The sequence below is a fragment of the Schistocerca cancellata genome, chromosome 2 (genome assembly GCF_023864275.1).
Source record: "Schistocerca cancellata isolate TAMUIC-IGC-003103 chromosome 2, iqSchCanc2.1, whole genome shotgun sequence".
Lineage (NCBI taxonomy): Eukaryota > Metazoa > Arthropoda > Insecta > Orthoptera > Acrididae > Schistocerca > Schistocerca cancellata.
The window spans coordinates 400,938,932-400,965,220 of NC_064627.1; the positions used below are offsets into that span (position 1 = coordinate 400,938,932).

At 39.7% G+C, this 26,289-nt stretch overlaps 1 protein-coding gene across 1 annotated transcript in view; it reads left to right on the top strand.

The window, feature by feature from the left end:
- The window catches only part of LOC126161836 (protein takeout), a 66,851-nt gene extending 40,918 nt beyond the window's left edge, over nucleotides 1-25,933 (top strand). The window contains exons 4-6 of the mRNA XM_049917941.1: nucleotides 2,082-2,215; nucleotides 14,894-15,043; nucleotides 25,129-25,933. Coding sequence (XP_049773898.1) covers nucleotides 2,082-2,215; nucleotides 14,894-15,043; nucleotides 25,129-25,280 — 436 coding nt within the window. The 3' untranslated portion in view covers nucleotides 25,281-25,933. The remainder of the gene's footprint in view (nucleotides 1-2,081; nucleotides 2,216-14,893; nucleotides 15,044-25,128) is intronic.
- Nucleotides 25,934-26,289: the final 356 nt, after the last annotated feature.

Sequence of the window (26,289 nt, forward strand, 5' to 3'; positions counted from 1 at the left end):
AATCTATGTATATAAAAAAATATAAACCCTTCCTAAACCGTTTTGTAACATTTAAGATGTGTGTGTGTGTGTGTGTGTGTGTGTGTGTGTGTGTGTGTGTGTGTGTGTGTGTGCGCGTGTGTGTGCGTGTGTCTGTGTGTGAGGGGTCAGGTGGGGGTGGGGGGGAGCATGATACGCCAACCTCTTCCTCTAAATCTGTATCTAACTTTGAGGAAGGCGGGTTTTTCAAAATGATCAGAGATGGTTGGCTACGATTATGCTAACACAGGAATATACTTTTCATACATATACTGTATACTGAACTTGTAGTCTTACATTATGCTCTCCCAAGTAGCCAAGTAGTCTAACATGTACACACAGCACAGTGGTGCACTGATTAAAACCCTGCACTGGATGTTGAACAAACTCAGCTCAGCTTCACATCAGACTACCCTGATGTTCTTTTTTTTATCACCTCATGGGAGGGAATGCCGGAATGATCTTGAAAAACGTCATGGCTGCTACTCCTCAACTCCACACCCCAAAGCCCCCCTCCACTGCCCCCATACACCAACACACCAATCATCTTTTGACTAAGACAGACATGCTATAACGATACTGACAAATTATCACCGTTCTCCATTCCTTGTAGCATCTGGTGGTACAGGCTAGAAAGCATGCTACAATATCATAAATGATAGAGGACTCGGAAGCTCCTAAAATCCTTTGTCACTGAATAATTTACTAAAGTGTACACGACACACAAAGTGGCCTGTCTAATGACATGACTGAAAAAGAAACAGGAGTCGACATAGATAGGGGGTCCAGTACTAAAGTCAGAATTTAAGAGCTTTGGTAGGCTTAAGATCAAGTAAGGCGGAAGGGATGGATAAAAATTCCATCAGAATTTCTAAATTCATTGGGTAAAGTGCCCACAAAGCGACTATTCACGTTAGTGTATCGAAGATATGAGAGTGGCGAAATATATCAGTCACACAATCCTGAAGATAATAAGAGGCTACAAGCATGAGAAATGTCGCAAGTCAGTTTAACAGCTCATGCATCCAAGTTGCTGACAACAATAACACATAGAGGAGAATAACACATTGTTTACAGAGATGTTTTGTGCCAGTCAACCAGTTGAACACTGCCTCTATAGTTAGAAAGCTTTGCACTGAAACATAAAACGCGTTTTGCCAAATGCCGCAAAGATTGAGTTAATACTATAAATTTTACTACTGTCTTAGTTAAATACTATGTCGAATCGTGAGAAAATAGTTTTATTGAGGGGTCCCAATAATAACTGAAGTGCTGTCGTCTGCAACGATAATTTTTAGGCCACCATTATCATCTAGCGAGACTATGTAATGGTGTCATTGAGAAACTCATTACGAGATTGAACTGTGCCTTTGACGGTGAGCCTCTAGTGTTTATAAACTGTATTTCGAGAGCAGAGCGAATGAACGGTAATAAATAGTTTGTCGAGACCGCACTCGCAAGGAAAAATTAAATGAAATGATCGTGTGGTATTGATGGCCAGGAGGCCCCATCCTACGAAGTTCGGCAGCCGAGTTGCAAGTCTTACGAGTATTTCAGGTGACGCCACCTTGAACGACTTGCGTGTCGGTTATGATGGAATAATGGCGAGAACAACATAACACCCATTCCACGAGGGGAGAAAAACCCTCCAGTCCAACAACTGCGCCAGACCCTTGTTGCCTTATATAGGCGTTGCCGGCCGCAGTGCCGAATTTTGCTTGTTTACATATCTCCGCATTTGAATACGCATGTCTATACCAGTTTCTTTGGCGCTTCGGTGTAGTTAACACCTTCAGTTACTAGCTGTAGAAGTGCGCGCACTGATTGCAGCCTATGTACGTAGCATTGAAAGGTGAGGGACTGATATATAAAATATATTTTGTGTAGCGGCTATTCATCAAGGGAATTACTGCCCTCCAGCACAGCTTTTAAAATGTAATGCACTGTTAGGAGTGTAGGTAACACGGTTGAACATTCTAATACGATAGCACCAATCCCCGCAATGAGCGCGCTTGGATTGCGAGGTGAGGCACTGAGTGGCTGACTGCGCGGTGTGCCGGCAGGTCCGACGTGGACTCGCTGCAGTTCCAGCTGAGCTTCGTGGTGCCGCGCATCTCGGCGCGGGCGCGCTACCGCAGCTCCGGCGTGCTCATCATGGTGCAGGCCTCGGGCGGCGGCGACTACTGGGGAGAGTACGGTAAGGCTCAGCTCGCTCACCTGCCAGCTCTGCGACACGCCAGTGTTCCGTGGCCACACAAACAATAGTCCCTGGGTGATGGAAACAACTGAAGCTTGCACATTTCATACAGGAGCAATACTCTGAAATGGCTTGACATTATGAAATTCAACTGTGTTACGGTGTCAATATTAATTATTATGTCACATAAAATATTAACCTTAAGAGTTTCTATCAAGCTTTAATTGAAAGCCTGACTTCTTGTGTATACTACTGTAATGCTTTTGCGCTTGTTAAACTAACCTCTAACGAAATATGCCACTTGTCGCTGGAGCTTCAGTTTACGTTTTATTGATCCTTGCTAATTAACACTCGAGACCGACGAGCAATAATCAGGCTTAAACTCCACCATATTAGTTATAAGATATTTAACACTCTCGCACAGGCAGTTGAATACATGTCTAGCTATGCTCTAGACTCATTTCTATACTACCCTTAAGCCCTTGAAGCCTCTGTCGAGACTGTTTTTGAAAACAGTATTCAGGCTTAGAGCTATGTCATGTAAACAGACACCTTCGTAACGACAAAGGGCATAAACGAATCAGGTTTCAAAACATCAAGTTTTTTTTTTCAAAATATCTGTAAAAGATTTTCTGGGAATCCTGTGTGTGTGTGTGTGTGTGTGTGTGTGTGTGTGTGTGTGTGTGTGTGTGTGTTCCACAGCTCCTCCTAGAACATTGGACTGACTTCAACCGAACATGATACACGTATCCCTAACTGTCAGGCAACAATCGCTGTTGAGGTAAGAACGAACTACCGTAGTACAGGAGATATGACGTCATAGAGGCAGAATAACACATATTCAAACAATACACAAAATGCTTATGTACATATTTACACTTGACAACGAGAAAAATTCTCGAAACGCGTCGTTAAGCATGAAAAAATACGTAATTAGTGCTGTATTTCATTATTTAAACAATGAATGACAGCTGCAGGTTTCCAAAAACATTGATTATGGCGTTTGAAATTGAAAATTCTCGAAATGCGTCGTTAAGCATGAAAAAATACGTAACTACCGCAATATTTCGTTATTTAAATAATGAATCACAGCTGCAGGCCTTCCAGAAACATTGATTATGACGTTTGAAATTAAGTCAAACGTTTCTACTTCCGAGACAGTTACCAATTCCAGTTACAGCAGCGATTTTTATTAGATAATAAACCTTTATTTAATAATAATAAATGCTCTGGCATGTCTTGTGATGCCTGTTCAGTACATGTATCATCCATTAAGTGCGAATATCCATGGGGGATATCCTATACATAACTCTTGCAGCTTAAAACATTATTTCCCACATTTTACATTTTCCCACATTTTACACTATTTCTTAAAGTCCCTTCAAAAGTATAAAAGTGGGCTTCCACAGTATTAAGAAATGTATTAGTTCCTCCCACAGACTACTGGCTTAATTAACTTGAGGTAAAAGTAAAAATTCTCATACTCAATGTTGCACAGAATCAACCTAAACATGCATGATCAACATGGTTTGTGTGGCAGTGGGGAAGCAGGGAGGGAGGGGAGGGCAGTTCTGCTACTGACCCACAATGTACCTTCCACTACGCACCATATGATGGTTATTGAGGAACAGATCTGGATATAGACGAGTGACTGAGCATTCACGACTAACTAGTTATTCTTTTCAGTACAAAAACAATAAAACTAAACAGTGCCTGGTTGAAGTTTCTCAGAACCAAATCTGATAATGTGTTCTTTTTTTCTGAGTTAAAATAGGCTTGTGATAGTTAAACTACATCTTCTTTGACACATTAAGTAACTATTGCTATGTTGCAACATTGGACTTCAATCCCAAACAATATACCAAAATTTAATTCGCTCTGAGATTGATAGGTGTGGCGAGTATGTTGAAAAAAGTGACGTTCACAGTCTAAATCCCAAATTATGATGTTCACCTTCTCGTTTCTAGATCTCAAAGAATAAAGACTAAAGTCAAATTTAGCTGATGAAATGAGTTTGTAGACTCCAAACATGCCAAGAAACCTCAAACAGCAAAATTTAACATGAATTGAAATTTCAGTAAATGTTGCCACTTTTGCATATGGGTGTCCAAATTCAGGCTTGTTATGTACATAGGTATTAAAATAGGAACTCCAGATTTTTTTATGTATATGTCAACAAGCTGTGGCAGATGAAAGGACTGTTCAACACAAGTGAAAGCAGTGGAAAGAAGCAAATCATATACGAAGTAGGATTTAATCCTTGTAGCCCCTATTTGTCTGCTGTAGCACCTACTTGTCTCTACTTTTCGATTCTCTGTAGCAAGTTGCAATTATTTTCCTATCTTTCAGTACAGATGGAAATAATATGTTTGATTTTTCAGGAATATAGCTAAGCTGCGACCAAGGGAACAATGACAAAGGCAGAACTCATGAAGAAAATGACAAGCCAGAAATAAATACTTGCTTGCTCTTATCATTGATAAGTGAGATATTTGTCCTGTGAAACATTTGTTCAAAACACAGAATGCTCGCCCTGCCAGCACTGTTGAATAGCTTGAGTATCTGGTTTAAGTTTCGTATCCAAAGAAACAAAAAATCTCATTAAAAAGTATGAAATTATGAGACAAGAGGTGAAATTTCAGTACTGCTAATACACACATATAAAGATACCCACACTATATTAGCTTTCACGACTGACAGATCGGGAAAGGTTAAAAAGGAAGGACAAGTTACCCAGAGCCCACGATGAGAGGGCCCACTAACAGTTCTTTTTCCAGGAAGGAGAAGATCCTGTTATTTATTTATCCCATTGCAGCCTGTAACCTGTAATTTAAACCCAGTATATATTATGCAAATTATTACTATCAACAATATTTTTGTTTGTTATACATTAGCAACTAACAACCTTGGCAACAATTGACCTTGGTAACTAATTATACAAAATGCATTTTTACATCCAACACAATACTATTTCCCATCGCCATAATTATTTCCACTATTCCTCAGAGAAGAGAGAGAAATAGAGTGAGGAAGATTAAAAATGAATGATATGTTACTCAGACCCCAAGTGAATCACTCGTCCTGGAGTCTAAGCGACCTGCCTTTCATTTTTAACTTTCCATATTCTATCCCTCTCTCATTCCTGAATAAGCAGGTTTCTTACTGACAGCTAGGACGCTGTGTGTATTTTTAAATGTGTCTATTGGCAGAGCTGTCGTTTTACCTTCTGAAGGTATTTACAAGGCAGTCACTCCATTTTCTGATTTGAGATTTCCATTGACAGTTGAGCCAGACATGGATTCAGATAATGTGTCTGTGCTTGGCAGGGCTCTGAAGGTTATTGTAATAATACCTCTTATTTGTAATTTCCAAAACCCATATGTAATTTCCAGTTATGCTATATAAACTGCACTAGCACTATTTCCTTTTCAGTAATTTCACATTTTGGCTGCTCATTCACTTCCTTTTTGCCTGAGTGACCAGTACTGCTGGCTTCCTTTTTTTTACCATGTGTTATCATGATGGGGTTGAAGCTCGTTAAACTGGAAACATCAACAAATGAAAAGAATTCCTAGATGAGAACGATATCGTTATAACAATCAGCGATCCCATCATGATGTACCAAACAACCACATGGAAGATTATAAAACCCCTCAAAGTTACCAGCACTAATTTTCAATCAAAGTATGTGGCACAAATATTCCAAAACACTAAACTTAAATTGTCCTCTAAAAATGCACAAACCCAACATTAATTAGAGCAATAGTCAGCTTCAGAAATGCATCATATGACCACTTAGCTAGATGTATTCTTACATTATTACACAAACTGTACACTTTCACAGACAACAGAAACATACAAAACTCCAATGAACTAACAGAAAAGACTTAAGTATACCACCAACAACAAACCCTGTACTTTTGATATAACCTACATGGTGGACAAGAAGTCCCCATACCCTTTAGTATTGAATCCTGATTTATTTTATTTGATTTGTTTTAGTACAAGTACTAACTAACGCATTAAGTGTGCAACATTTCGGTATGTTCCCCACCATGCTGTAAAGACGTTTTCATACATTTCTACGTTATTCTTAACAAACTTTTTAGCATTTCTAGTGTTATTGTGTGAAATGCCTCAACAGCATTGCACAGTTCTTAATTTATGTAAAAGCATGCATACACATGTGCATTAATGACTCCCAACAAAGAGATGTAGCTGTAGAGTGATGAGATCAGGGCTTCCTGGTGGCCATTTCAAGGAAGCTGGTGCTGCTGATGGACCACAATCCATCCGCTATTCTGGAAAGTTGTTATTTAGGAACTCATACACTTCAAAGACGTACAGTCCAAGCACATGTTGTGATGTCATCGCTGCTCTATTACTACATGAGGCAGGTTCTTTTCTAACTCAACAATGTAATGACGGATCACTGTGGCCCAAATAACAATATTTCTAACACATGAGTTTGGTAAATCGCACACTGATCTAGACACATAACCTTTGGATGGTTCATTGCATTTGGTAACTGAGTTAACAAAGCACAGCATGCTAAAATGCACACATTCTAGTACTATGCAATAACTAGTTTATGAATATCAGTTGAAATTGTGTGACCTTAAAATCTTTTCTCATGTGATTCTTTATTGTTGTCCTTGGTATACAGAGTTCCACAACACATTTACATGTTGACTTCATAGGAGATTGTTCATTCAAAGTAGGGACTCCATCACCATGTTTCTTCTTCCACCCTGTGGCCTGTTTTTAACACTGTGTGAAGCAAATGCACGTCTTTGTCAATCCATAAATATTGCCTTCTACAGTGAGGCCTTATTAAATCTTTCCTGGAATCCTCTCATAATCAGTCTCATTGCCTGCCTTGTGTTACTTCAATCATGCAACCACACACTTGTCACTAGGCAATCCTTCCCATGGGCTCATCCATTAGTCACCAACTTGCCAACATGTTTCTCAACCACAATGAAAACAAAATATTCAATGGAACTATACACTACTGGCCATTAAAATTGATACACCAAGAAGAAATGCAGATGATAAACGGGTATTCATTGGACAAATATATTATACTAGAACTGACATGTGATTACTTTTTCACGCAATTTGGGTGCATAGATCCTGAGAAATCAGTACCCAGAACAACCACCTCTGGCTGTAATAACGGCCTTTATAGGCCTGGGCAATGAGTGAAACAGAGATTGGATGGCGTGTACAGGTACAGCTGCCCATGCAGCTTCAACACCATACCAAAGTTCATCAAGAGTAGTGACTGGCGTATTGAAACAAGCCAGTTGCTCGGCCACCATTGACAAGGCGTTTTTAGTTGGTGAGAGATCTGGAGAAGCAGGGCAGCAGTCGAACATTTTCTGTATCCAGAAAGGCCCGTACAGCACCTGCAACATGCGGTCTTGCATTATCCTGCTGAAACGTAGGGTTTCGCAGGGATCGAATGAAGGGTAGAACCACGGGTCGTAACACATCTGAAATGTACCGTCCACTGTTCAAAATGCCGTCATCGCGAACAAGAGGTGACAAAGACGTGTAACCAATGCCACCCCATACCATCACGCCGGGTGATACGCCAGTATGGCGAAGACGAATACATGCTTCCAATGTGCGTTCACCGCGATGTCACCAAACACGGATGCGACCATCATGATGCTGTAAACAGAACCTGGATTCTTCCGAAAAAAATGACGTTTTGCCATTCGTGCACCCAGGTTCGTCGTTGAGTACACCATCGCAGGCGCTCCTGTCTGTGAATCAGCGTCAAGGTCTCAGAGCTGATAGCCCATGCTGCTGCAAACGTCGTCGAACTGTTTGTGCAGATGGTTGTTGTCTTGCAAACGTCCTCATCTGTTGACTCAGGGATCGAGACGTGTCTGCACGATCCGTTACAGCCATGCGTATAAGGTGCCTGTCATCCCGACTGCTAGTGATACGAGGTCGTTGGGATCCAGCACGGCGTTACATATTACCCTCCTGAATCCACTTATTCCATATTCTGCTAACAGTCATTGGATCTCGACCAACGCGAGCAGCAATGTCGCGATACGATAAACCGCAATCGCGATAGGCTACAATCCGACCTTTATCAATGTCGGAAACGTGATGGTACGCATTTCTCCTCCTTACACGAGGCATCACACCAACGTTTCAACAGACAACGCCGGTCAACTGTTGTTTGTGTATGAGAAATCGGTTGGAAACTTTCCTCATGTCAGCATGTTGTAGGTGTCGCCACTGGCGCCAATCTTGTGTGAATGCTCTGAAAAGCTAATCATTTGCATATCACAGCATCTTCTTCTTGTCGGTTAAATTTCGCGTCTGTAGCACGTCATCTTCGTGGTGTAGCAATTTAAAGGCCAGTAGTGTACATCCAAGACAATACAAGGATACACACCAGCACTGCCACCTAAATGACATCGTTTGTTAGGTAGATGATACAGACACCTGGATAAAGCACCAACACAGTGACATAAACATAGTCCATTCTGAAATTAAATTCATAATTGAGACAGAAGCAGACATGATGGTAAAATTCCTAGACATCGCCATACACATTATAAACAACAACCATAATTTTGAGCCATGCAGTAAATCCACAACTATTCACAGCCAGTCCAATCACCCATTGCAACACAAACATTGAAGTTTTATATCCATACTATACAGGTCACATTAGATATGTTCAGCTACACACAGGAACTAAACAAATACATCAGATATCCAGAGAGAAAGGGTAAAGAATACAAACAAAGAACAAATTAAACAACAACATTTAAAAAAGCAATTTAAAAGGAACAAACCAATGACAACCCACCAGCCAATACAAGGACACATAAAGACACAGGGAACATAGGGGAACAGAGGCAATATTCAAGGAACATTGCACAGCACATACAAATATAAAGCAACAAAAACATGCCCAAAGTAGGGAATTTACTGAAGATACAAGGACTATAAATATCATTTTGCACAAACAACGAGCACATAAAAATCTCAACACCATCATGACCTGCACAGACAAATGGGAAGAAAAGCTAGAATCTATCAGGTAACTTGCAGTTCGTACCAAATTGTCGACTCAGGGCAAACATGCTGCACATTTAGGTGTCCTTCACATCTCAGAGCCACAAAAAGTCACAGTTCACACTCCACTTTTCCAGACATCTCATAGAGGAAAACCACTGACCAAATCATATTGTAACTGATCCATAGATCCTCAGAGAAAGCAATACTCTCTACCAAACACTTACAACAGAGGAGCACTATCATATACAAAAAGAAGTTTCATTTCATTTTTTATTGGTCCTTCTAATGATTTGTAGCACAAGGTATACAATATGTTATAATATAAGTCATTGTGATTTATGATACACATTTTTAAATTATAGAAGAATATTTACATTGATTTAGGCTTGGTATTATCACAGCTGAAAATTCAGCTTTCATACATAATATTTAACACAAGTAATTCCATCAGCTTTTCTTTTTACAGACAACTTTTGATAACATTTCATACATTCTTTTGTTAATATTTGGCAACAAATTTTTATGTTTCAAAATATTCATCTATACTATAACAACACGTTTGCAATAAATATTTATGGACAGTGGTTTTAAATTTTGAAGAGTCTTTTATTGATTTAATGTTACTAGGTAGCTTATTGTATAACCTGTCTCTTGTTAGCAGTCGTCCATTCTGTTTTAGTGTGGTGTATGCATATTGAACAAGTATATCCTGCTTTCTGCTTATGTTGTACAGATGGATATTCTGAGTAGTTGATACAAGATTGTTGCTATTTTCTAAGATTTCCTAACAAATATTATTCCTTGTAAGATATATACACATGGTAGTGGAATAATGTGAAGTTTATAAAATAAGGTCTTTGATGAGATTCTTGAGGCAGCATTTTCTATGGCTCTTACAACTCTCTTTTTGCATATAAAACAACTTTTGCTGGCACATGGATTGCCCCAGAAGATTATGCCATGTCGCAGTAAAGATTCTGCCTGGGCAAAGTATACATTTTTAGTGTCTCTTTCAAAGTGCAACCAGAAAGAATTATGATAGTACAACAAATGGTATTTAATTTATTTATAATGTATTATGCATGTTGGATCTATCTTATATCTTCTTGAGTCCATGTTCCAAGAAATTTTGTAGAGCTTACATTTTCAAGGATTCTGGTAAACGGCTCTATGTCTGGTGTTATGTACATTTATTTTGTACTATGTGTAAGTGCATTGTAACTGTTTTTTCTGTGTTTATTACTAAATTGTTTCCAGGAAGCCAGTCTGTAATGTGGGTGGTACACTTTTTAATCCCATTCAGTAATTCTTCTCTGGTCCCTCCTTTTATTAGCACATCTGTGTCATCTGCCAATTTTTGCATTTATGGCGTGGACTGGTCGGTTCCAAATCATTTACAAAGAGTAGAACCAGAATTTGTCCTAGAATGGAGTCTTACGGTACATCATACTTAATGCTCTGCTTTTCTGAGCAGTAGGACATTATCTTGTTCCTTTCTCGGTTAGCAAGCTCAACTACATGCTCTATATTTTGGAGATATGATGAGTCCCTAATACGTACCAATTCAAGTTTCTTAAGCAAGGAGTTGTGATTGACGACATTGAATACTTTAGAGTGGTCTAGAAATATGGCTGAGATGTGCTCTTTGCTATTGCATTTAAGGCCTCATTTAGGAATGCAGCAATATCAGTCTCAGTAGATTTAGATTTTCGGAGTCAATGTTGCGTATTTGAGAAGTAATTATTTTTTCTATAAAACTGATTAGTCTTTTATAACAGGTTTTGGTAAAAACAGATACTAGTGAAACAGGCCTGTAGTTTGATACTTCTACCTTTATGCCTTTCTTGAACAGAGTTTTTACTTTTGCTCTCTTTAGTTTTTCTGGAAACACCCCTTCTGGTAGAGGACTGTTACAAGTGTCGACAAGTGGCCTTGCTATGAGGGGAGCGCATTTCTTCAAGACGTAGGTTATTGTCAGTATCAACAGGGAATTTGGGCTTCAGTTCTTTGATTATAACAAGTATTTCCTTCTCACTGGTAGGGTATAGAAAAATAGATTGATTGTTTATAATACATGTGGATTGATTTCTGGGAGTATTCTGTAAATTTTGATTTATAAGATGTTCAGCTACCTGTGTAAAGTAGGAATTAAATTTCTTTCCAATTATTGTAGTTTCAGTTATCACAACTGATTTCTCCATTAGGCTGTCAATATTATTGAAATCTGTCTGTTTGCTGCAGTTTCCTTCCTTACAATATTCCATATGACTTTCATCTTATTAGCAGAATTTTTTATGAATGTGTCATTTGCCATTATTTCTGCTTGTTTGACATTTTTTATGATCGTTTTATAGGTTTTGTAACAAGTATAAATTCTGGTGACGTGAGCTGTTTGGACAATATGTATATTAATCACTTTTTGTTTGAGAGTACCAAAATCCCAGGACTGGTCCATTTATTTTTTGTTTTCCTTGTGAATAGTTTCCTCTGTGTTGGAGAGAAGCACAGTTCAAAATATGTGGAAAAATTACTGATAAAGTTATTATATTCTCCATCTCTGGGTTTACAGTTAAAAATCTCTTTCCAGTTTTCTCTGCTCAGGTAACAGAGAAAGTCATTGATACTTTCATAACTATAGTTTCTGCTGGTGATTGTTAATCAGTGTTTAAATTGCAGCTCAGTTTCTGTACTCAGAGATGCAAGATAGTTCCGAATCAATAGACAACACTATGCTACAAAAATGCCTGAAACACTTAACGAATTATACAAAGACGTTTGCTCAAAGAAAACATAGTATATCAAAATCTTTATCCATATGAAAACATCTTTTTCTCAACTCCATTCCTCCAGTCACGTTCTCTCTCTCTCTCTCTCTCTCTCTCTCTCTCTCTCTCTCTTACGCGCCATCGCTCGCACACAACAAATAAGTTTCTCCCTAGTAGATGCACCACGAAATATGGCAACAAATGTTTCAACATTAGCACCACGCTGGACAAAAACAAAGTGAGAAACAAGTGACTGGTAACAACAACATTGTGTCTCCCAATGAGCATGGCGATGCAAGTTTACTCCAAGATCTCATCCTGTGTGTCAAAATGTGTGGTAACAGGCGAGGGCGATCTATATAAGACTGTAAAAGTGTATGTAATTATAATCAAAGCAAGAAACACACAAATGACTCACAAAAAAGAACGGCAAACATAAGTACAGGACTTATACCACTGCTACTCTCAAAAAGGGTAAATGTTGTAGGTGACGCGCTGTAAAATCATAAAACTGTACGAAACCACTTTCTTAATGAGTTTAATTTCAGGTGATTAATGAAATAAAACATAAAATGTCACGTGTTATAGTTTGTAATTTTAAAAAGATAGCCATGAACTGTGTATAATTTTTCACAGAAATAGAGCAAATATACAGATGGCACGGAGTAAAACATGTCTGGGTAAATAGAAAAAAAGAAATACATTGTGTTTTGCGGACGTTTGAAAACCCATATTTACGTTATTGCATTTCCTATCGTCTTTTAATTCCTGGTATTTTTTTAAAATCTATTGGCGGGTATTTAACTTTGTCTTTAGTAAACCAACAGCGTACCGCAATGCTTATTTGTTCTTATTTCTCTTAGTTCTTTTTACTTCAGAACTGCGATCGCTTTTTTTACTTTCCCCAAATTTTTTATCATCGCTTTGCAATTTATAGATTTTGTACTTCCTAAAATTTTGTTTACGTTTCCTACTAAACTTTAGCGCAGTCGTCTGAACTCTTGTATACCCTTGCTTTATGCTCCAATATCTACATCCGCAGGACGAAAAGCACACTTCACCACACATTGCGGAGTATAGACGCAGATGTGAATTCTACAATTTTGCCTAACCAAATGTATTCCAGAAGTTGCATCCCTGTGTGTCTCGGGTTATTCCGCATTCTAATTTTTTAAAAGCTATAACTGCCTTCGCGTGGCAGAAAACTGTCTTCTTCTTTCATTTACTGTTTCCTGTATTCTCTCACTATCTGCACATCCTACATTGCGCGTGAATGTATTTATTCCAGTCTTCTATTAGTCCATCTACTCCTATCACTCTCTCTGTCCATCTCCTCCTCACCCTCACTCAGTCCAAATGCTCCTTCCACCAATGGTGGCTGCTTAGAGGAGGCAAGGGAGGCCCGGCTTCCTCGTTTTTCTGTGGTAGAACTGATAGTAGTAGCGGCAATAATTATTTTTAAAACCAATTTTTATGCACATACGTCAGTGATTGTAAAAGACATTAGCCTGTGTTATTTCTTCTAAACCGCTGCACTAGAGTGCAACTGAAAGCGTAAAAGCTTAAACCTAACCGTGGCGTGGAGGCCAGGCACATTTCAGTCCACCAGTTAAAAGTCGGTGCTATGGTAACCATGACGTCACTAGTGCACCGATGCGGCAGTTTCTCACTCATCTTAGCATTTGACGTCATGTCTCCTGGCCTACTGGTCTTACAGTGATATACTCGTAGTTTCGGAGGTATGTTCAATGGCGTGTGTGGACCCTGTCTGCGAAATGTGTTGCGAGTTAGTAGCAATTAAGTAATAAATTAAATGCTCATCCCTGATGCTCCAGTATTTCATGTATCTCGTTTTTTGTGCTGTCATATTTCCTGAATTATGCGTCATAGAGTTATATGATTTTGGTGGTTCATTCCTGAATACCATTTGCAAAATGTTTCGCGAGCACAATTAGTAGTAAAGGAGTAATTAAATAAAATGTCATGCTTCAGATGGCCTTTTGCTCTATGAACAGCAAAGATGCAGTAAGCGACTATTTCCCTTTCATTGTTTTGAGAGGGGTGTCAGCGACAAAAGTTTTCCTAAAGGTTTTAAATTATGTGTAAAGTATGTTGCGACTCACGGAGTGCTCTCATTCTCAAATGTTGGGTGAATAAAGTATGGGTATTCGCACATCGTGGGCTACACTGCTTTCCCATCCCCAACCCCATTCCTTTGATAAATAGATGGTTCTTAGCCCCGCAACGATTCTTCCCAGACAGTAAGTGATATGTGCAGTAAGTTTTATTCATATCGGTCAAATAGTTTAGGAGGAGATGTGAAACACATACGCATAGATGTATACATACGTACATCATTTTTATAATATGTATGGATTAATTAGCCTTACTTTCTCTTCCCTCTCCAGTCTCAATGATAATCTGAGTATTATTATTATTATTATTATTATTATTATATATATATATATATATATATATATATATATAATGTGTGTGTGTGTGTGTGTGTGTGTGTGTGTGTGTGTGTGTGTGTGTGTATTTTATTATATCAAGCTGTGCGGCCGGCTAGTCATGCGTCTTTCATGATCAATCGGTTTCGTTGGCACTGAACGCAAAATCATTGTTCCTTGAGCACAACCGATTTCTTTTGGCAGTGATTATCAAATTTTCATGTCTGTAATGATGCTTATAGAGTGAATTTTGTTCTTCGTAAATAACCGCTTCGCAATGGATGTAGTATCGCTGATAATAGAAATGCAGTAACCAGTGATCTTTACGAGATGAAATTGCGAACTTTAAAAATGTTTATGTTGTCAGTATGATGATAATAATCACGAGTGTCGTCTTTTTTTTATTTCAGAGGGTGTGAAGGCAAAGGTATACTTCCGCGCGCGGCCCCAGGAGGTGCAGGGCCACGAGTACCTCACGGTGGAGGACCTCAAGATGGACTTCGCTGTGCGCAGCATTTCCATGGGCGTTGAGAATCTGCACAACGGAAACACCGTGCTGCGTAAGTTCAATAGTTCGCAAAAACTTTGCGTTAATATATGAGCATTCAAGTGATCCTGTGTGTTCCCAGAAAAAAGTGTGGCTCGAACATTGCAGAATCACTGCAAAGTGATTATCATTTACTGATATATCATTTTTGCATATGATAAATCGCAAGAGTGATAAATATTCTAATAATTTCGCCGTATAGCAGGATCGATCTCACTGTGGTGATACAGAATTCATAAAGTGGTAGACACACAGCATTGTTGCAAGCTATATCAGTCATGCAAGTGCCAACCGATATGGAGCAAGAAAAGGGAGGTTAACTACTCCACAACGCTGAGGTTATTAAATGACAATAAGGATATGGACTGAAATTGTACTGCACTAAATTCTTATATGCTTTCTTGTAGTTCTTCTAAGCCATATGTTCACATCGAAGCAGACATTTCAACATTTTTTTATATTATTTTTAAATATTGTTTGAAAGCTTAGTGTACAATTTGATATACAGATAAAGTGCTGAGAGTGGCCGCTAGGGTATTAGATTTTGAAATATGAAACCTCAAAAAATAAAGTATGTTTATCCTTCGTTAACTAAGAGAAATCATTGTTAACAATGATTGTAACAATGGAGACGTACGGCACCGAAATACATGCCCTCGAAATTCGAAATGTAAGCTATGGTGTACCATATACCGTTGATGTTTTTTCTAGAGCCGCAGTCTTCAGAAAATGCTAGCTACAAAGTTAATTTGTGTACTTGTAACATAACGCTCAAGATACAGTACAGAGAAAGTTTACGGTTCTGGCCATTTCATCTTCGAAGCATACAAATTAAAGCCTTTCGCTTTCCTTTCCTGTCTGTAAGTGAATGTTAACATCAAGAACTGCTGTAGGGTTATTGATAAGATATTCAATAATAGAATGAGTCAAGTGGAACGTTCGGGTATGTAATTTGTAAATATTTCGTGAAAATTGGCTGGTCTGTGATGAGTCCGGGAAGGGACTGCCAAGGGGGAGGTTACCATGAGAAAAAGATTGAATAATCTACGAAAGGATAACGTTCTACGAGACGGGGCGTGGAATGTCAGAAGCTTGAACGTGGTAGGGAAACTAGAAAATCTGAAAAGGGAAATGCAAAGGTTCAATCTAGATATAGTAGGGTTCAGTGAAGTGAAGTGGAAGGAAGACAAGGATTTCTGGTCAGATGAGTATCGGGTAATATCAACAGCAGCAGAAAATGGTATAACAGGTGTAGGATTCGTTATGAATAGCAAGGTAGGGCAGAGGGTGTGTTACTGTGAACAGTTCAGTGACCGGGTTGTTCTAATCAGAATCGACAGCAGACCAACACTGACAACGATAGTTCAGGTATACATGACGACGTCGCAAGCTGAAGATGAACAGATAGAGAAAGTGTATGAGGATATTGAAAGGGTAATGCAGTATGTAAAGGGGGACGAAAATCTAATAGTCATGGGCGACTGGAATGCAGTTGTAGGGGAAGGAGTAGAAGAAAAAGTTACAGCAGAATATGGGCTTGGGACAAGGAATGAAAGAGGAGAAAGACTAATTGAGTTCTGTAACACGTTTCAGCTAGTAATAGCGAATACCCTGTTCAAGAATCACAAGAGAAGGAGGTATACTTGGAAAAGGCCGGGAGATACGGGACGATTTCAATTAGATTACATCATGGTCAGACAGAGATTCCGAAATCAGATACTGGATTGTAAGGCGTACCCAGGAGCAGATATAGACTCAGATCAAAATATAGTAGTGATGAAGAGTAGGCTGAAGTTCAAGACATTAGTCAGGAAGAATCAATACGCAAAGATGTGGGATACGGAAGTACTAAGGAATGACGAGATAGGGTGGAAGTTCTCTAACGCTATAGATACAGCAATAAGGAGGCTGTTTATGTTTTTTTATTGGCAACATTACGTAGCGCTCTGTATGAAAATCACTGGCTGTGCTGTGTGCAGTATGTGGCTAGTTTGCATTGTTGTCTGCCATTGTAGTGTTGGGCAGCGGCAGCTGGATGTGAACAGCGCGTAGCGTTGCGCAGTTAGAGGTGAGCCGCCAGCAGTGGTGGATGTGTGGAAGGAAATGGCGGAGTTTTGAAATTACATATATTATGACTTTTGATGATATTAAGGTAAATACATTGTTTGTTCTCTATTAAAATCTTTCATTTGCTAACTATCCCTATCAGTAGTTAGTGCCTTCTGTAGTTTGAATCTTTTATTTAGCTGGCAGTAGTGGCGCTCGCTGTATTGCAGTAGTTCGAGTAAGGAAGATTTTTGGTGAGGTAAGTGATTTGTGAAACGTATGGGTTAATGTTAGTCAGGGCCATTCTTTTGTAGGGATTTTTGAAAGTCAGATTGCGTTGCGCTAAAAATATTGTGTCAGTTTAAGCACAGTCGTGTATAATTTTTCAAAGGGGACGTTTCATTAACATTTGTAGTACAAGCTTTACAAAAGAATCGAAATAACATATACATCAGTGTTACAGGAATTATGACATGAGTACATACATAAAAGATCAGAATAACTTTTGAAACATCAACTTTACACATGAGCATTAAAACAAAACAGAATAAATAATGTCTAAGCATATTCACAAGGTAAATAACATATTATTAAAGCCAATTATATTTGAGGATAACAGCATTCCTCATCATAGTGAATATAGCTTAGTATTAGAAGAAGAAAAACTTCTATGAAACTACGCAGAGACAGGAAGAAAAAAAATTCACAAGGGTACACAAACAGATAGTGGGATAACACAAAAGGAAAGGACAGGGTTCGTTTTCAGTGTAACATTTGGTACTGCAGTCCAACCCAAAACTTCATTCCATAGATCTTTCGTCTTATTTCGATATTTGCTCCAGCCAAAAAAAAAATCCTATTCAAGCATGCTTTCTGTATTCTGTTTATATCCTCTTTCAAAAATAGTTTTTCTCCACTGTACACTACTTTTTTGGCCAAACCATTTTCTTATAGCTCCTCAATGCATTTCGGCAGTGCATTTGCACCAGCAACATTCACATTTTGACAAGCAGAAAATGTATCTTGACTTATTTGAGAAAACGGTGAGGACGCAAAACCTGAATCTACAGTATTTGCAAAATTGTGTCCTATCATTTCGGATTCCTGAGGCGAGCTGTTGCCGAGCGATCGATCGATAATGCTTCCCTGCTCACTAATTGTTTCACTGCCTACGCCATTGTTTGCCGCCCGCTCCATTTCCCTATGCACAGTTACCAAATTACTATGTTGAACATTAGTTAATTCATTACATGGTGACGCTAACACTCTACTTTCGTCTTCACTGTGATTTCTCAGTTTACTTTGGAGCCTAGTATTACGTTTTTCACATGCCATTATTGTCACAATATTTCACACAACAACACAGAAAAACACAATTTGAAGAGCAAAAATAGGGGAATACATTAACATAGCACTGAAAATAATATCTAGTTAATTGCAGCTGCGAAATACTTGGTGCAAATCTACATGCATGCCACAACTGTTTTACTGTACAACAATGTAAGACTGCAACTACAAAGGAGATTCACAATACAACTACGCACTAGCAATAAACAAAATCTACACTAATTACACAAACTACAAGAAAAAACAGAAGATTCCAGTGAGGTATCCTCGGCTAAGGGTCGCCATATGAAACGTCCCCTTTGAAAAAATATACACGACTGTGCTTAAACTGACACAATATTTTTAGCGCAACGCAATCTGACTATCAAAAATCCCTACAAAAGAATGGCCCTGACTAACATTAACCTATACGTTTCACAAATCACTTACCTCACCAAAAATCTTCCTTACTTGAACTACTGCAATACAGCGAACGCCACTACTGCTAACTAAATAAAAGATTCAAACTACGGAAGGCACTAACTACTGATAGGGATAGTTAGCAAATGAAAGCTTTTAATAGAGAACAAACAATGTATTTACCTTAATATCATCAAAAGTCATAATATATGTAATTTCAAAACTCCGCCATTTCCTTCCACACATCCACCACTGGTGGCGGCTCACCTCTAACTGCGCAACGCTATGCGCTGTTCACATCCAGCTGCCGCTGCCCAACACTACAATGGCAGACAACAATGCAAACTAGCCACAGACTGCACACAGCACAGCCAGTGATTTTCATACAGAGCGCTACGTAACGTTGCCAATAAGAAAACATAAACAGCCTACTTACAACATCATGGTCAGACAGAGATTCCGAAATCAGATACTGGATTGTAAGGCGTACCCAGGAGCAGATATAGACTCAGATCACAATATAGTAGTGATGAAGAGTAGGCTGAAGTTCAAGACATTAGTCAAGAAGAATCAATACGCAAAGAAGTGGGATACGGAAATACTAAGGAATGACGAGATACGTTTGAAGTTCTCTAACGCTATAGATACAGCAATAAGGAATAGCGCAGTAGGCAGTACAGTTGAAGAGGAATGGACATCTCTAAAAAGGGCCATCACAGAAGTTGGGAAGGAAAACATAGGTACAAAGAAGGTAGCTGCGAAGAAACCATGGGTAACAGAAGAAATACTTCAGTTGATTGATGAAAGGAGGAAGTACAAACATGTTCCGGGAAAATCAGGAATACAGAAGTACAAGTCGCTGAGGAATGAAATAAATAGGAAGTGCAGGGAAGCTAAGACGAAATGGCTGCAGGAAAAATGTGAAGACATCGAGAAAGATATGATTGTCGAAAGGACAGACTCAGCATACAGGAAAGTCAAAACAACCTTTGGTGACATTAAAAGCAACGGTGGTAACATTAAGAGTGCAACGGGAATTCCACTGTTAAATGCAGAGGAGAGAGCAGGTAGGTGGAAAGAATACATTGAAAGCCTCTATGAGGGTGAAGATTTGTCTGATGTAATAGAAGAAGAAACAGGAGTCGATTTAGAAGAGATAGGGGATCCAGTATTAGAATCGGAATTTAAAAGAGCTTTGGAGGACTTACGGTCAAATAAGGCAGAAGGGATAGATAACATTCCATCAGAATTTCTAAAATCATTGGGGGAAGTGGCAACAAAACGACTATTCACGTTGGTGTGTAGAATATATGAGTCTGGCGATATACCATCTGACTTTCGGAAAAGCATCATCCACACAATTCCGAAGACAGCAAGAGCTGACAAGTGCGAGAATTATCGCACAATCAGCTTAACAGCTCATGCATCGAAGCTGCTTACAAGAATAATATACAGAAGAATGGAAAAGAAAATTGAGAATGCGCTAGGTGACGATCAGTTTGGCTTTAGGAAAAGTAAAGGGACGAGAGAGGCAATTCCTACGTTACGGCTAATAATGGAAGCAAGGCTAAAGAAAAATCAAAACACTTTCATTGGATTTGTCGACCTGGAAAAAGCGTTCGACAATATAAAATGGTGCAAGCTGTTCGAGATTCTGAAAAAAGTAGGGGTAAGCTATAGGGAGAGACGGGTCATATACAATATGTACAACAACCAAGAGGGAATAATAAGAGTGGACGATCAAGAACGAAGTGCTCGTATTAAGAAGGGTGTAAGACAAGGCTGTAGCCTTTCGCCCCTACTCTTCACTCTGTACATCGAGGTAGCAATGATGGAAATAAAAGAAAGGTTCAGGAGTGGAATTAAAATACAAGGTGAAAGGATATCAATGATACGATTCGCTGATGACATTGCTATCCTGAGTGAAAGTGAAGAAGAATTAAATGATCTGCTGAACGGAATGAAGTCTAATGAGTACACAGTTTGGTTTGAGAGTAAATCGGAGAAAGACGAAGGTAATGAGAAGTAGTAGAAATGAGAACAGCGAGAAACTTAACATCAGGATTGATGGGCACGAAGTCAAAAAAGTGAAGAAATTCTGCTACCTAGGCAGTAAAATAACCAATGACGACTGAGCAAGAAGGACATCAAAAGCAGACTCGCTATGGCAAAAAAGGCATTTCTGGTGAAGAGAAGTCTACTAATATCAAATACCGGCCTTAATTTGAGAAAGAAATTTCTGAGGATGTACGTCTGGAGTACAGCATTGTATGGTAGTGAAACATGGACTGTGGGAAAACCGGAACAGAAGAGAATCGAAGCATTTAAGATGTGGTGCTATAGACGAATGTTGAAAATTAGGTGGACTGATAAGGTAAGGAATGAGGAGGTTCTACGCAGAATCGGAGGGGAAAGGGATATGTGGAAAACACTGATAAGGAGAAGGGACAGGATGATAGGACATCTGCTAAGACATGAGGGAATGACTTCCATGGTACTAGAGGGAGCTGTAGAGGGCAAAAAGTGTAGAGGAAGACAGAGATTGGAATACGTCAAGCAAATAATTGAGGACGTAGGTTGCAAGTCCTACTCTGAGATGAAGAGGTTAGCACAGGAAAGGAGTTCGTGGCGGGCCGCATTAAACTAGTTAGTAGACTGATGACAAAAAAAAAAAAAAAAAAAAAAAAAAAAAAAAAAGATTCCGTGCTATATATACAGTCTGGACAAATGTTCACAAAACACATGTTTTAGGACCTCGAAAGGTGTAAAATATTGCAAATCAGTGTAACAATTGCACGTACCTTGCAAAGCTCACAGAAACCGCCGCGAAACTAAGTTTCAGCAATGTCAACACACTGGGCCTTGTGTATTGATGACGTTGACGTAGCTATCCACAGATGGCAATACTCTAACTGTAGCTTATAGCCCTTCCCCGTCTTACCCCACCTCCCCGTCTTGCGCCGCCTTCCCCTACATCCTTCTGACTGGAGGTTTGAGGGACTTCGTCGTTTCAGTTATATAATAAATTTGAACAAAAAATGGTTCAAATGGCTCTGAGCACTGAGGGACTTATGAACTGAGGTCATCAGTCCCCTAGAACTTAGAGCTACTTAAACCTAACTGACCTAAGGACATCACACACGTCCATGCAAGAGGCAGGATTCGAACCTGCGACCGTAGCGGTCGCGCGGTTCCAGACTGAAGCGCCTAGAACCGCTCGGCCACCAGCGGCCGGCAAATTGGAACACCTACAGCTGTCCTTACGATCTTTTTTATTATATGGCTACCAGTTTCAGTGCTTCCGTACACCGTCTTCAGGCCCTAGCTGACGCTGAAGGGATGTAGGCGATTTGTGTTAAACCAAAAAAAAAAAATGTTCAAATGTGTGTGAAATCTTATGGACTTATCTGCTAAGGTCCTCAGTCCCTAAGCTTACACACTACTTAACCTAAATAATCCTAAGGAAAAACACACACACCTCCGCCCGAGGGAGAACTCGAACCTCCGCCGGGACCAGCCGCACAGTCCATGACTGCAGCGCCTTAGGCCGCTCGGCTAATCCCGCGCGGCAGTGTTAAACCCCTCAGCGTCAGTTAAACCTTGAAGATGATTACTGAATCATCGAAACTGGTAGCCATATAATGAATAACATCGTAAGGACGGCTGTAGGTGTTCCATTTTATTACAGTACTGGTTTCGAATTTACGAGTATTACAAATCCATCTTACTATTTTTTTTTTCTGCTGGGGCCTCGTTCTGTAGTCGTTTTCGGTTTCGTCCAGTAAGATAAACAAAAAGTTTTTCATTCATGATTCGGCAAACTTGCGAGGCGCCTTTTTTTTCATTTCGACCACTACATTTACGAAATGGTTTTAAAGTTAACGATCCGCGAAATTAGGCAAAAACTTACGTGGCGTATATTTCTGTTTGACGAATACGTACTGTATTTTTGTTAACGCAATTAAAATTAACAGATTTTTGCACGTGCGCAATGGGAGTGCTTTTTATTTCCCAGCAACTGCTTCAACAGTTCGTGTGAAATTCAGCTTGCCCTTTCCCCATGCGATATGCTGCGAGCCTAGGATGAAGGGCAACAGGCAGATTTAGCATTGCTAGATCTCCTGAAATCGTCTGGCACACTATAACGATTGTAGAAGCGTACGGGAAAGGTTCCCAGATATGTGAGAGGCTCTAAGATTTATTAAGTAATAGAATCCAGCACATTGTCATAGGCGGCGAGTGTTTACCAGGGACAAGAATATCCTCAAGAGTGCCCCAGGGAAATGTAATTGGACCACTCTTATTTTGTATACACATAAACAGTCTGACAGACAAGGTGAGCAGCAGACTGCGGCAGTTTGCTGATGACGCTGTGATGTGCGGGCAGGTGTCGTCTCTGAGTGACTGAAGGAGGATACAAAATGGTCTTCACAAAATTTTTAGTTCATCTACTGAATCTCAGATTGCTCTAAATTAAGAAAAATGTAAGATAATGAAGATGAGCAGGGAAAACAATCCATAATGTTCGAATACAATATTAGTAGTCTACTGCTTGAAACAGTTTCGTCGATTAAATATCCAGGCGTAACGTTGCAAAGCGGTGTGGAACGGAACGAACACGTAAGAACGGTAGCATGGAAGGCGATGGTGGACGTCGGTTTATTTGGAGAATTGTACGGAAACGTGGCTCATGTGTAAAGGAGACCGCGTATAGAACAATAAAGTGACCCATTCTTGAGTATGCACGAGTGACTGGTATGCCCACCTCGTCGGTCAAGGGAAAACGTCGAAGCAATACAGGGGCAGGCTGCTAGATTTGTTACCGGTAGGTTCTATCAACACGCGAGTATTTACTCAAATGCTTCTTGCACTACAATGTAAATCTCTGGTGGGCTGCCTGGAGCATCCCCAGATACCTCTTCGGCCTGTAATCTCGTCGACTGGAATGGAATTGTCTTCAGTGATGAATCCCGGTTCGAAATGAGCCCCGATGACCGGTGAAGACATGTCTGGAAGCCCCGGACGGCAGTGGGATATCTACCCTAATTTTTGCCCGCCATACGGCCGGACAACCAGGAGTGATGATATGTGGTGCCATTTCTAATCCTAGCAGGACCCGTTCGGTTGTCATCCGCGAAAGCCTTCCGCACATCAGTATGTCGACGATATTCTATGGCCCGTTTAGTTGCCCTTCACAGCAAGCCGTCCTGGGGTTACATTTCAGCAAGATAATGACCCCTGCACATAGCCAGTCTGTCTATGTGCTCGTGCTTGCCAAACCCTTCCTTGGACAGCAAGATAGACGGATCTCTCCCCAGTTGAGAACGTTTGGAGATTTATGGGCAGGGCTCTCCAACCAATTCGATATTTCGACGATCTAACGCTCCAATGGGACAGAATTTCCACGATATCCCTCAGGAGGACATCCAACAGGTCAGTCTCTCAACGCTAAACTGAATAACGGCTTGCATAAGGGACAGAGGTGGAATAATACCTCATTAAGTTGCTCACTTTGTGAAGCTCTTTCATCCAATTTTTTTTTGAAATTTTAATCGTTTGTTTGCCTGCACATGTGCATGTGAATCACATACGCCAATTTCCGTCTTGCGCTGATGCCTGGATCTTCATCGATACACATAGAACCGTACCATTCGCATAATTCTTTCGTGTTGCGCTTTTCTCTCTTTCTTTTTTCCCCTTAGAGTGTATACAAACAATGAAAGGTTTGGTCTGTAGGTGTGCACTGTCTAAATAGGCCTACTGTGCGACTGTCAAAGCGTCGTCAAATGCACATGTCCAATGCTGAGTCCAAACTTCGTATCATTTACAGTAAATTATTTTACGGATTTTCTGTGACCTGTCGGTATTCAGACTTTGTGGTAGAACATTACAGAAACCTGAGAGGGCAATAATAAGTCCTAAACCAATTGTTTCAACAGATAGTCACTACATTTTGTGCGATTTAAGCATTCTTCCAGTATTAAATCAGAGTGTATAACTGAAGCACTAAAGTTATTTCCGTATTAGGAAAGATTCGTGCAAGTATGATGAGGTACGACGATCGTTAGGTATTAAAAAAAGTACAGTGTTACGTCCTGTTCTGTTAGACCATTCGTAATTTGCCTCGTGTTTTCATTAATGGGAGCTATAACTGTAATATCAGATCTTCTGCTATGATGAAACGGCTCAGATGTACGTCATCTGCAGAAACGTGGCAGTTACGTTGAGAGAGTACAGAATATGTACGCAGACAGCAGGTGAAAAATAGCACATGTGACGTCACTGGTGCCTTCTCTACTGTTGCAGAGGCGGCACTGAACCTGTTCATCAACTCTAACGCTCAAGAGCTTCTGACGGAGATGAAGCCCGACCTGAAGCGCAAGCTGGTGCTCATCATGCGCGCCTTCCTGGAGAAGCTCTTCTCCAGGATCCCGTACGGAATGTGGCTCACCGACTAGCCGGCACCGCCGCAGCGGCGTCTGCGCTGCACAGACTCGAGGCTGCGCCTCGTCTCATCATACTTCTTCACTTTCACCATCAACTTAATTTATTGCATTACACAGTTTTTTCAGAGCTCTGCTCAGTTAGCAAAGTACTGAAAATTGTTACAGTATGTCGGACATACATTGTGGCATCAATAGCGAAAACTTTTTAATCGAAATACATTAACAAAATTTGACAGACGTATGGTGTTACGTAGCAGTACTGTATTTAAATGTGACACCAGCTGACGCACGTAATAGCCTGTGCTTGTACTGATATGCATTATGGGATTGCTTTAACAGCTGTAAGCCTGCTGCACTTATTACATTATGTGAGGACAACAAGAGATCTTGTTTCCAATAACAGTTTCTCTTGTCATATTTGTCTCTCTTAGCCAACCTGTTAATGAGACCTTCACAATACTTAATTTTTGCAGAAGATCCTGCCATGAGATGAGAAATCTAAAATTAAGAGACATATGATATTTGTACCAAATGCTTTTGTATACAGTTCCGAGTCTCCCAAAGACAAGGCAAAATACATCGCTATAAATATTTTGCAAATGTAATTAATATTCATACACTCTGTATGATAATATTTAATAAAGTAATGTTATTGCCTTTTTGTATATCTTCTGTTTTTCTTTGTCATTAACTGATTATACTTTTCTTATTGTCTAACAAGGAACCCTGAGTACGAGATGGTGAGTTTAACTCTGGTATGGCTCATTTGAAAGTGTTGTGTTAACAATTACGATAGGAAAAATATTATTTGCTAATAACTCACCATGTACATCAAAAGGTCGACAGAAAGTAAGTGTCCAGAAGGTGCAGAGATCAGCCTTCTATGGGATGTATGATTTACACTTCACAAAATGGACATCCATGAAATGCTCAAAACAAACTATAAACTTGCACCATTAACGCCGAATGAAAAATGGCACGCCGTAGTGTTCACAAAGATTCGCACCATCGAGATGAAAGG